Source organism: Doryrhamphus excisus, linkage group LG1 (assembly GCF_037039965.1).
Source record: "Doryrhamphus excisus strain RoL-2023G ecotype Guam linkage group LG1, RoL_Dexc_Guam_v1.1, whole genome shotgun sequence".
Lineage (NCBI taxonomy): Eukaryota > Metazoa > Chordata > Actinopteri > Syngnathiformes > Syngnathidae > Doryrhamphus > Doryrhamphus excisus.
In genome coordinates this window covers 28,865,008-28,878,411 of record NC_136357.1, presented here as the reverse complement: position 1 = coordinate 28,878,411, position 13,404 = coordinate 28,865,008, and the positions used below count along the sequence as shown (strand labels likewise).

The 13,404-nt window shown below is 39.6% G+C and overlaps 1 protein-coding gene across 2 annotated transcripts; it reads left to right on the top strand.

Annotated features, from left to right (window-relative positions):
* The first annotated feature begins 1,442 nt into the window (after positions 1-1,442).
* On the top strand, positions 1,443-9,730 carry LOC131132369 (voltage-gated potassium channel regulatory subunit KCNG4-like). Of its 2 annotated transcripts, XM_058077953.2 has the most exons (4): positions 1,443-1,701; positions 1,814-1,886; positions 4,768-5,601; positions 8,316-9,730. In XM_058077953.2, exons 3-4 carry the CDS (start codon positions 4,843-4,845, stop codon positions 9,144-9,146), a joined length of 1,590 nt encoding a protein of 529 aa, XP_057933936.2. In that variant the 5' UTR covers positions 1,443-1,701; positions 1,814-1,886; positions 4,768-4,842; the 3' UTR covers positions 9,147-9,730. The 2 variants fall into 2 exon arrangements, with proteins under 2 accessions (XP_057933936.2, XP_078650102.1); XM_078793976.1 differs by lacking the exons at positions 1,443-1,701; positions 1,814-1,886 and adding an exon at positions 4,372-4,383.
* The last annotated feature ends 3,674 nt before the right edge of the window (positions 9,731-13,404 follow it).

Here is a 13,404-nt window from a genome sequence, read left to right as displayed (position 1 = left end):
TTTCATTTTTCAACCTTTTGTATCGAGTTGTGGACTCCTACACACAAAAACCAGCGCACAAAGCTTTCTAGTTCTTCCAGAATCTGCACCTATTCAGCTGTATTTCTTTGGATTTCGTGCTTCCTCTGAAAACGGTCTGTTTTTTTTATGTATTCCACTACCTGGCGACGCCTCCAGACACGCCCACTCCGCTGTGGTTGGTCACGCTAGCTAGTACTTAGGAGTTCCGGGTTGTGATTGCTAGTTAACGGTATAGGGGTTCATAGTAAACTGCCATTTATCCATGTTTGGTATCCCAAATCCGAACCGGAAGTAGAGACTGGACAGTCTGGTAAATTGTTACTTACTGCTTTCTCAGTAATGTTGGAAAGCCTTTGGCTAGTCCAGCTACATACTGGCCTATGTTTACAAAACAGTCCAGTGTGAAATGCCGTTGACAGATTAAAATATTTATATTTTACTGGCAGGGAACCAGCAACTCCAACCACTTGTGCCTGATGGAGACATTGTTAGGAATTGGAAGGAACTGTAAACAAATGTGGCTTTGCTAGCAAGTAAACAAAGGAGTAGCGCTTGGGAGTTTATAAATAAGGAAGTCCAGGCCCTCTGTGACATCACAAATGGGGCAGTTTTACCACGCCTTTTGAAACGGAACGTTTTGATCCATCCCAAACTTTTTTAAGGGCTCACTTCCGAATGCACAAACCTCATTATTGGAAACTTTGGCATTGTTTAACATGAGAATACTACATTTATAGGTCAGCAAAGTGAAAAAGCATAATAGGTCCCATTGAAGTATTTTTGTTTTTGTTGTTTCTTAAAATATTATGACTTTATTCTAATATATTTTTTTAATTCTTATAAAATTACTGGTCCTTTTTTCCCCAACTTTTGCTATTTTTTTTAATGTGCATTTTTAGAATGCGCCAAGGGCCAATAAAAAACAGCCCCCCGGCCGTAAATAGCCCCCTGGGCCCCACTTTGGACACCCCTGTTTTAAGTGCATTCTATCCATCCAGATATAAATACCTGGAAATAAAAGCTTAAATGTTGCTTTTGATGTCAAAAATAAATGAATTCATCGTTCTAATACTTTTTGATGGTTTCTTTAGCGTCAAACGTTCATTTTATGCAGCCTCTTCTGCACGTCTGTGACTTATAATCACATATTTTTTATTATTAAACTTGTATTTTGCTCACATTCTTCTTGAATGTGTTAGAAATTGTTTTAAATATGAATATCCACATAGGTATTATATGTTTTATGTTCAAATATATGTAAAAAATGAATACAAGATACATATAAATAAACAGAAAAGAGAAATATGAATGTTGTAATATTTGAAAAAGGTGAATGGATCCAGTATGAGGACCAATATCCAACAAATATCCAACAAATATCCAACAAATATCCAACAAATATCCTGGCACTCTCTCTCTTTTAAAAATGATGTGTGGCGGAGAAGCAAGTTGGTGCTGGGCGGAGGAGGAAGAGGAGGACGAGGAGGAGGACGAGGAGGAGGACGGTCCTGCTGTCACAGATGGAAATACATGAGCAGGATCGAGGAGGACACATAATCCTATTTATTTAGTCCTGGCAGGCACAGACGAGCATCGGATACCGCGATACGTGGACAAAAATGACGTGAAATGCCCCCGTTTTTTTGGATGACACGTCTACTATGGAAACTTTAGATACCGGTAGAGTATATTATTTATATGCGTGTACAACGTGAGCGGGATTTAAAACCTCAAATCTGTGAGTTTTTGTCTCAATGGGCAAACGACGTGATCGTTTTTTTTTTCTGGTTAGAAGCAACAGCTTGTACGATGTGCAGGACACGAAACAAAGATGTTACTGAGACGGCACGCATGCGCACTCTGAGGTGAGTCAATATTAACGTCCTGTTTTATTAAACTTTTTCAACTTTTCAACATTTTTATTATTTTCCAGTGTACACTCGGAGTAACGTCTACTAGGGGGTGGGCGATACGGCAATGTTTTGGCATCGATATCATATCGATATCAAGTACTTGCACATCATTGTCGATACCGATACTCATTTCAATACAAATTTATTTATTTCTTTAATTTGTTACCATCACAATACAAAACAGATTTTAATATGAGAAAACCCCAAAGTATACATATATCAACACAATAATGCAGAAAAAATTACTAAAAATACTGTATAACTTTAATAAACACAATTTTATTTATATTGAACTTTACATTACAGAAATCTCAAAGTGCTACAAAAGTCCAAAGTGCATGTATTATTTATAAAATGTAGTATTAGCTCATTTATAAACACAAACATGTGAATGATTTCTTAGGATAGCTGAGCATATACAGCAGGGGTCTCAAACATGCGGCCCGCGGGCCACACTAGTTTGAGGCCCCCGCCTTGATATGAAAGTTTAATGTTTGATATGGATGCTGTATGGTATCATGTACCCAGAAAAAAATATTACGTTTGATTCATGTTCATGTTAAAGGTGAAATAACTGTTAATAGTTATCCTCCCTATCCGTGTGGAAGTGGTAAGTTTTTGGATTTTTTAAGTTTAAAGGAAATAACTTGAAGGCTACCGTTTAGGTCGCTAGCTCTCTAGTTTGCGAGTTAGCATGTGTCTCAAGACCCTGCAGTTGCGCAATATGTTGTAAATAAAAAGAGTATAAATGTGACTATAGTCGTGTTTTGTCATGTCTACAGGGCTCTAATAATGCTTTGTTCATTTTAATATGAAAACAATAATTTGTTTTTATTATTTGCCCTTTTATTGTTATTATTATATTTATTTATTCTTGATCTTATTTTGTGTAGAAAAATAAAAAGTAAGATATTTGAGAACAGTGGAATGTTTTATCAGAGCTTTTATTGTAGGAAATCGGAACCAAAGCAAAGTTTAATCATTTTTCTGTTTTTAATAAATGCGTTTTTTTTTTTTTTTTTTTTTGGGAAAACCTGATGCGGCCCAGCCTCGCCCAGACCCTAGCTCCAGTGGCCCCCAAGTAAATTGAGTTTGAAACCCCTGATATACGGTATATTGACACCGGACCGGTTTAAGCATAATAAACAAAATGCATTATTTAATTTTTCATTATGTGGCCTTCAATGGAAAATCATTGGAACACCCGTGACGTCCAGTACTTTGTATTGTTAGACGTCAATCATAGGAACACCCAAAACCCTGCACTGTACTGTACTGTACAAGGCTTAGTGAATAATTTATTGTGACCTCCAGCGTTTCCCATGTTCTCTTCGGTTTGTCAATGTAGCTTGTCGCTACAACTCAGATGACAACACATTCACCCTTATGTTACTTGACACAACGTAGCATGGTTATAGCATGTTATAGCATGGTTATAGCATGGTTATAGCATTTTTGCATAATCTGTACCTATTCCAGCTGTATTTACTTTTGATTAGTGCAGTCTGGTATAAATTTATTCCACCCACGACCCGCCTCCGGGCATGCCGAAAGTGCTTCTTAACTATGAACCATATAAGGACATCCGCCTCTGTGACATCACAAAGGCGCAGTTTGACCACGCCTTTTGAAACCGAGCATTTTGAGCCATCCCAAACTTCTTTCAGGGCTCACTTTAACACGTGAATATACAATATGCTGTGCTTGTGCTGGAGCCTATCCCAGCTGTCTTCGGGCGAGAGGCGGGATACGCCCTGGACTGGTAGCCAGCCAATCACAGGGCACATATAGACAACCATAACATGTTCCCCCTGAATGGTGAATGGTTGTTTGTCTATATGTGGCCTGTGATTGGCTGGCCACCAGTCCAGGGTGTACCCCGCCTCTTGCCTGAAAAGAGCTGGGATAGGCTCCAGCACCCCTGCGACCCTTGTGAGAATAAGCAGTAGAAAATGAATGATAATCTGGAGAGAAATTCTGTGAAGAAAACTGTACTCAATTAAAATTTACTACACTGGAACCTTGGTTAGCATCCGCCCCAGTTAATGTCAAAGATTTATGCCTCGGTTTGCATACATATTGTACATTTGTGTTCTTCGTGTATTTTTTCTGTATCATAGAACCATTTCGCTTATTCTAAAAGGTGACATGGGCCAAGTGGTAGGTTGTTTCCCAACCCAACGGTCGCTGGTTCGATCCCGAGTCCTTGTGCAACTATTCAACAACTATGTTTTGTCCTTGAACTCATTTGTCAATCACATGGTATGATCCAAGTCAAAACCGAAACAACATTCTTAATGTTTTTCTTGGTTTGTTTACCATTCCAGGTGTTGCTCACCATCCTAACATCCAGTCAGCTTCTCAAACAAACACCTTCTCAGTCCCGCTTCTTGCCTGAAAACAGCTGGGATAGGCTCCAGCACCCCCGCGACCCTTGTGAGAATAAGCGGTAGCAAATGAATGAATGAAAGATAATCTGGAGAGGAATTTTTTGAAGAAAACTGTACTTAAAATTTACTGTGGAACCTTGGTTAGCATCCACCCCAGTTAATGTCAAAGATTTATGCCTCGGTTTGCATACATATTGTACATTTGTGTTCTTTGTGTATTTTTTCTGTATCATAGAACCATTTCGCTTACTCTAAAAGGTGACGTGGGCCAAGTGGTAGATTGTTTCCCAACCCAACGGTCGCTGGTTCGATCCCGAGTCCTTGTGCAACTATTCAACATATTTCTTCATTTCAACAACTATGTTTTGTCAATCACATGGTATGATCCAAGTCAAAACTAAAACAACATTCCTAATGTTTTCTTGGTTTGTTTCCCATTCCAGGTGTTGCTCACCATCCTAACATCCAGTCAGCTTCTCAAATACCTTCTCAGTCCCGCTTCTCACCCTGAAGCCAGAATGCCGATCATCAGCAACGCCAACCATGACTTCAGCACCTACTCCATAAGCAGCGACGACAGTAGCCTTGACCGATTCTTCACGGAAATCCCCGAGACCGAGACCATCAAGGGCGTATATTTTAAGCGGGCCCAACTACTACGCGACCCCAAGGCCTCATATGTCGTCGATCACACCCTTCAGGTTCTCATCAATGTCGGGGGAAACCGGTACACCTTCCCCTGGAGCACCCTGGAGCAATTTCCGCAGAGTCGCCTGGGACGCCTGCGCTTCTGCACCACGCCAGAGGAAATCGCACACCTCTGCGACGACTACGACGAAACACGCAAGGAATACTTCTTTGACCGCAACCCGACTGCTTTCCGGGTCATTCTCAACTTCCTGGCCGCGGGGAAGCTGCGTCTCTTACGGGAATTGTGCGCCGTATCCCTGCACGACGAGCTCGACTATTGGGGCGTGGATCCGGGTCACATGGAGCGGTGCTGCCGCCGTCGCATGATCACCCGCGTGGACGAGGTGGCCGAGCGAGACCGCAAGGAAGAGGAATGGAGACAGAAGAGGATGACGCTCAAGAAAAGCCCGGCAGAGGTTGAGCGAGGATATCGGAAACTGATCTGGATGCTGAGAGAAGTGGTGGAGAACCCTCAGTCCGGGTTGGCGGGGAAGATATTTGCCTGCCTCTCCGTCATCATGGTGCTGGTCACCGTGGTCAGCCTCTGTATCAGCACCATGCCAGACCTCAGGGATGAAGAAACTCGGGTGTGTATGCAACTCTCATGCTACTTTTCATATTTTCCAGGCCTGACCTCAATAATTTCATTAAAACAATCAAATATTTTGTATGGGAATCTCGCTATTAACATTAGAGCCCTCTAGACATAGAATAACAACCCTACAGTCCAAGGGATCTTAACCTTTTTGACGTTTTAACCCCCACAATCTTATTTTGGGGTGTCGCACGCAGCTCATATTTAAAACAGAGTGCTGTGATTTCCGAGGAAAATCGCTGACAAACGCATCTCAACCTTGAGTCTCCAAAGTGGCGCCACTTCAGTCGGTGCGCCATAGAAAAGGAAAGCCATCACCGTGGAAAAATGAACATCCTGTTGGACATCGGGGCGTCGTCAAGCGTCTAATTGAGATTTAATTTATCTCGTTAATTTGTTTTTATAAAAGAAAAAGCTTTTAACTAAGATTAGATAAGATTCTAGGTAATTATTAATAATTATAACATCAAATATATATTATTTGAAGCGTCATTATTCTTGCTAACCGGAAAATAAAATACACTCGTGCCTCGTTTGTTGTGGATAATTGGTTCTGCAATAAGTCGGATTCAATATAAATCAATGGAATATATGTTAGTAATTAGAGCATTTGTTTTTGATTTTTACCATTATTAGAGAAGCGGAACAAGAAAGTAACACCCCTATAGTCACCTTTACACTTGTTTTGCTGTGTTTCAGTCGGATTCAATATAAATCAATGGAAAATATGTTAGTAATTAAAGCATTTGTTATTTATTTTTACCCTTATTAGAGGAGCGGAACAAGAAAGTAACACCCCTATAGTCACCTTTACACTTGCTATGCTGTGTTTACAACACAATACTCCACTGTAATGCGTAGGCTATGAGATCACTATTTAGCCCAATTTACTTACAGTATTGTAAACTTGAAAAAGTATTTCATGAGGTAGTAGAACAAAGTAAGAAGCCAAAATCTTACCATCTGTCACGATGTGAGAAGCGGTCGATGGTTAGATCCCCAGGATGCAGAGACACCAACGGCAGGGGTGCACGTAAAAGTAATTGTATTGGGTACAGACATAATCAAAAAGGTTTCCATGACAACAGAACAAACAGGCAGCGGTAACAGGTACAAAAGTTTAGTTCAGGCGCCAGCACAGGTGAGGGTGCGCCAGCACAGGTGAGGGTGCGCCAGTCAGTGGCAAAGAACCAGCAGCACCTGGGCTTTTAAACCCCACTGATTGTAATTGCCACCAGCTGTGTAGCATTACACCGGGGTCAAGCTGCTGCAACTTCCCCGCAACAGGAAGTGCAGCACGCCAAAATTAAAGCGCGCAGGACAGGAAGTGACAACTCCTGTCCTCCTGACATGCCATGGTTACATTTAGTGTGAAGGTAATCTAATCTAATGTTATGCAACGTTACTGATACCCAGTGGCCAGAATACTACACTACTTTTTTGATATGTTTGACTAATAATAGTCGAGAGTCTCACACTAACATGTTTTTGTTTATTTGTGTCAGCACAAAATAAGATTTGTTTATTTATGATACTGGTTTTAAATTCTAAATGTTTGTAAGTAAAAAAGGAAAATTTTTTTATTATTAAAGAATTGCCTCAATGCACATTTCCTTCATGAAATGTGCAAATGAAAACATCTAAAACAATATTCATAAAACATTTCAAAACATTTCATTTCATTACAATACTCTATTCATTATTATTATTATTTCTAATAACTGTTTCCACAGTTTTTGAATGTTTAATGCGAATTACGATTTGTCCTACTTTTTCGACGGTCATTGAATGCACCCACACACCGTTCTCCGACGCAAAGAGGGCTGTATAGATATATTTGGATGCATTTTACCCGTTTTTCTTTCACTTTATACTTTCTCCCGAATGCTGATACTATGTGGGAATGCATAAAGGTAAGATTTGCCGACTTTGAGTGCTAATGTGCATCATTGTGGTAGTTCGATGCTAACTCGCTAACGCTAGCTAAACACTGGACTTCAACCAGTAGCAATAGCAGCCGGAACTCTAATTTAGCAGTTTAGCTAGCAGTTTAGCTAGCAGTTCAATGCAAAAAATCAACAGAGAGATGTAAAAATGTAAAAAAAAAAACACTGGTTAGTGCCGCCGTTAAAGGGATCTTCCGTTATTAACGCGTTAACTTTGACAGCCCTAGTAAGAACACAAATATTCATTCATTCATTTTCTACCGCTTATCCTCACGAGGGTTACGAGAGGTGCTGGAGCCTATCCCAGCTGTCTTGGGGCGAGAGGCGGGGGTACACCCTGGACTGGTGGCCAAACCAATCACAGGGCACATATAGACAAACAACCATTCACACTCACATTCATACCTATGGACAATTTGGAGCGGCTAATTAACCTAGCATGTTTTTGGAATGTGGGAGGAAACCGGAGTACCCGGAGAAAACCCACGCAAACTCCACACAGAGATGGCCGTGGGTGGAATTGAACCCTGGTCTCCTAGCCGTGAGGGCTGCACGCTAACCGCTCGACCAAGTAAATAAGAATTGTGACTAGCAAGTATTTCCAAACATGTTAGAACCAAAGTGAACATAAAACACATCTCCGCTTGATATTGATACTAAAATGGATACTATATTGATACTATGAAAAAATCCTGTTAGTATTTCTGTGTGCAATGCACAGCCCCCTTTTTGATTGTCCCTTCATGACGGTGTCTTGCAGGGCGAGTGCTCCCAGAAGTGTCGCAGCATGTTTGTGGTGGAGTCCATCTGCGTGGCCTGGTTCACTTTAGAGTTTGTGCTTCGATTCATAAACGCCCAGAGCAAGCTAGCCTTTGCTCGCGGTCCCCTCAACATCATCGACGCTATCGCCATCCTGCCGTACTACGTGTCGCTGGTGGTGGACGTCAGAGATGAGTCCCAGGAGGAAGTGGTCATGGGAGCCGGCAGAGGATACCTGGACAAATTGAGTCTGATTCTACGCCTGCTGCGGGCGCTTCGCATCCTGTACGTGATGCGACTGGCTCGCCACTCCCTGGGCCTGCAGACACTGGGACTGACCATGCAGCGCAGCATGAGGGAGTTTGGCCTCCTGCTGCTGTTCGTGTGCGTGGCCGTCACGCTCTACTCCCCCTTGGTGCACCTCGCCGAGAGCGAACTTGCGCCTTACGCCGCCGCTCATCCGCAACACGGCTTCAGCAGCATCCCGGCCACTTACTGGTGGGCAATCATCTCTATGACAACAGTTGGCTACGGAGACATGATTCCGCGCAGCATCCCTGGACAGATGGTGGCATTGACTAGCATCCTGAGTGGAATACTCATTATGGCGTTCCCGGCGACGTCCATCTTCCATACTTTTTCTCGCTCCTATCAGGAGCTGAAGCAGGACTACGATAGGCTTTCAAAGGAGGAGAGAGGCGAGGAAATGGCGGACGAGTCAGACCAGGCGGGCTTCAAATCTGTTGAGCTGACATCTCTACGCGGAGATCATCGCTTTGATGGAGTGACAGATAAGGATAATAATTCCACTCTTCCGTGTACAGCTTTCTAACAAAAGAGTAGTACAGGAAGTGTACAATTTTAACTAACTTAGGAAGTTATCAGAAAACAACATCATACCAAAAGTAAAATATGGTGGTGGTAGTGTGATGGTCTGGGGTTGTTTTGCTGCTTCAGGATTTGGAAGACTTGCTGTGATAAATGGAAACATGAATTCTGATGTCTACTAAAAAAAAATGGGTTCTGCAGCAGGACAATGATCCAAAACAGACCAGCAAGTCCTGACCTGAATCCCATTGAGATGCTGTGGTATGACCTTAAAAAGGCACTTTTTTAAATTTTAACTAACTTGTGAAATTATCAGAAAACAACATCATACCAACAGTAAAATATGGTGGTGGTAGTGTGATGGTCTGGCGTTGTTTTGCTGCTTCAGGACCTGGAAGACTTGCTGTGATAAATTAAACCATGAATTCTGATGTCTACTATGATCCAAAACAGACCAGCAAGTCCTGACCTGAATCCCATTGAGATGCTGTGGTATGACCTTAAAAAGGCACTTTTTTTTCTTTTAACGTACTTATGAAATTATCAGAAAACAACATCATACCAAAAGTAAAATATGGTGGTGGTAGTGTGATGGTCTGGGGTTGTTTTGATGCTTCAGGATTTAGAAGACTTGCTGTGATAAATGGAACCATGAATTCTGATGTCTAAAAAAAAAAAAAGGGTTCTGCAGCAGGACAATGATCCAAAACAGACCAGCAAGTCCTGACCTGAATCCCATTGAGATGTTGTGGTATGACCTTAAAAAGGCACTTTTTAAAACTTGTGAAATTATCAGAAAACAACATCATACCAACAGTAAAATATGGTGGTGGTAGTGTGATGGTCTGGACTTATGAATTATGAAATGATCTCGATACAGCGGATCCTCACGCCTTCGCGTTTCGGCCGTCGTGGCCCCCACGGAATTTGGGTATTTTTGGTGTCATCTGAAAAGAGGCCGTTTTTTTTTCTACAGAAAACACATCTCATTCACGCTACATCGGTTATCATTCATAAATATGTGCTAACACACTTAAAATGTACAGTATACACACCACATCTAGACGTTTAGTTGAGATAGCTTAGCATATGTCGACCTACACTGGATTGATTTAGCATCTTTTGTGTACAAAAGTGGTGGTAAGTGGTTAAGTGGTCCCCCTCACGTGCTTTCATTCTTTTGGTGGAAAACACTTTTCACAGTCCTGCCCTTGTGTATCAAATTGGAATTATGACATCCATATTATCCGTACATCCGTATGATATCAGTTTGCTGCTTTGTAAAAATGCTAAGACCTGCCGGACAATTTAATGGCCTACAGTAGAGAATGTGAGTTAGCGGGTCCAACATCGGTGCACATCTTCACGAATGGACCCAATTTCCCTGACACAGTTTCCAACTTTTTATAAATACAAACTTCTTATTTTCTAATATTTTGACTTTATGTCGGAGTAATGGCAATATATATGTATATATATATATATATATATAAGTGGCACTAATGCCGTCAAAATTTCTATTTTTGTCCTATTTTATGGCCTGTGAGTTTGATGTTCTCTTCTGATTTCAGATCAACCTTTGCAATAAAAGTGACTGTTGTGATTATTAGATTAGCTTCAGCTTAATTGCATTTTTAAAAATACACACAATATTTGAAAGTAATAAATTAATTATATATGTAATTAATTATAAATTATTTTTAATATTTAATAATTAATTAATAATGGTTAATAATAAAATAAAATAATAACATATTAATATAAATTAAATATATTAACAGAATAATTTTTTAATGTAATTAATCGGGAGTTAACTATGAAACTATTGTGATTATATTTTTCACATGTGGAGTAGATCCCCGCTTTTTTTTAAAAAAAAAAAAGAAAATTCACAAATAATCGATATGCCCACAATACACACACCAACTTTCCTGCTAGCTTGACATTGTTCTCTGATTTTGGCTCAACATTTGCAATAAAAGTGACTGGTATGATTCCCCTTTCTGTCTTCAGTTGACATTGTTCACTCACGAAACAATCTAGCTTGACTGAAGAGGTGTGCAAAATGTGGCTCAGGAGTAATTTGCAGCCCATGCCTGGTTTTTATTGGCCCCATGTGCCACATGACAAAAAGTATGGAAAAAAGAATATATATTTTTTTCATAATTTTAATAGAAAAAGGCGCAGCAATTTTATGAGAATGAGTTCAAAATATTAGGAAAATAAATTGATATTTTTATGAGAAAACTAATCTAATTTTACAAATATAAAGTGTATATAAAATGAGCAAAAAATTAATTTAGAAGCATACATTTCAAATATAAATATTTTTGAGTCATTATGTTTTTTTCTTTTAAGGTCGCAAACAAAACAAAAATAAGTTTGGGAAAAAAAATTATAAAATTATTAGAATGAAATGAAAATATTATGGAACCAAAGTCAAAATATTATGAGATTTTTTTTTAACGTTCACATGTTTTTTGAAAAAGTTGTGACAAGCTTAGCCTCGAACATTTTTAAAAGTATTTAAAGTATAACATTTATAACGACTCACCAGTAACAATGATCCATGAACAGATCGTCACGGTGTAGCCGGTTCATTATTAGTAAAAAAAAAAAAAAAATTTTTTTATTTGTTTGCCAGTATCATGTCATATAATAATCATATTTCTCATTAATAGTAGTAGTATATTGAAGATTAGGTTGATTTTTTGTGTATTTTCAAACCATGCAGTGAATTGTCATCAACAATGCGTTTCGTTTTTCCAAGGCAGATGGACGCTTTTCAAAGATCTTCTTTCAAACTGTGAGGCTGGCAGCCTTGATGACTCAAACCAGAAAAAAAAAACCAAAAAAAAAAACCAACCCAGAGACATTAAAAAGTCCACAACAATCATTTTGTTCTTTTTCCTCTCCCACTTCTTCTTTATCTCAGCTCCAACTGCACTGCCTGCTGTTCTGTCACAAACAACAAGCAAGATTGCAGCAACAAGCTTTGCCCGTCTACGCTTTTTATTTGGAAAAAAGCACAACATGTCAGAATACGTGCCCTGGTCTTGGGGAAGGGTGGGTCATAATTAAGGATTTTCAACCAGGACATTGATTTATGCTTGTCATTTATTTATATAAAAGGCAATAATTGTATCATTTGGTTGATGTTCTTGCATTGTCTTATATTGTTATATTTATATAATATTTATATACCACTCGTCCAATTTCCACTTCCAATTTTACAGCTTCAGTTGGTTATTTTTCAAAAATATATGAATTCATACATCATGCTGTTTTGTGGTTGAATACCACATTCATTCATTTATTCATTTTCTACCGCTTATCCTCACACATAGACAAACAACCATTCACACTCATATTCATACCTATGGACAATTTGGAGTCGCTAATTAACCTAGCATGTTTTTGGAATCGAACCCGGGTCTCCTAGCTGTGTGGCCTGCACGCTAACCACTCGACTGACGTGCAGCCGAGTTGTAATATTACGAAGAACAAAAAAAAGGTGTAATTGTAGGGAAATTATGATGGGGGGACAAATTAGAATATTATGAGAATAAAATCAAAATATTATAGGAATAAAGTCATAATATTATGAGAAGAAAATTTACAAGAAGAAAATTGAAAGAGCTGGAAAAAATTTTTTTATGATCATAAAATCAAAAGAAGAAAAATTTTACAAGAATAAAGTCAAAATATGAAGAGAATTGAGTTGCAATCTAACAAAAAAGTCATAATTTTATGAGAATAACATCAGAATATTATGAAATATAAATATAAAAAAATCTAAAATATAAAAAAATTTGTCATTAAAAAAATTTTTTACGGCTCTTTTTTACCCCTCTCCTCTCCCTTATCTTCCATTGTTGTGTTTCTACGTCTCATTGTCGTCCTGTCTCTTTAAGAGCCTCTGTCTGCACCGCTCTCCCAATCTAAATCATGGAATTGATCAACTGGTCTCTCCACGCAATTGCCAAGATCTTCTCGACACTCCGAGTGTGACTGTGAATCACAATAAGGAGAATCGTAGATGGATCGATAGAGAGGCCAGGATGGACAAACAGAGAAGCTGGGTCTCATGGAATCTGCATTTCGGCCCCCCCCCCATCCCCCCGCCCCCAACCTCACTATCCAAGGTCACGGCAACAACAATTTCCCCCCAAGAGATTGCTGCAACGGGACACTCTGACCCCTTCCTACTCTCCTTCACAGCCACTTGTTGTTTGTTGCCTTTGCCATGGCAACTGCCGCCA

What these genes read in the sequence shown, in the direction of transcription:
- LOC131132369 (XM_058077953.2), top strand. Translation starts at nt 4,843, where the DNA reads ATGCCGATCATCAGCAACGCCAACCATGACTTCAGCACCTACTCCATA. An exon ending in TCAGGGATGAAGAAACTCGG is followed by an intron (nt 5,602 to 8,315) that starts GTGTGTATGCAA and finishes GGTGTCTTGCAG; the next exon opens with GGCGAGTGCTCCCAGAAGTG.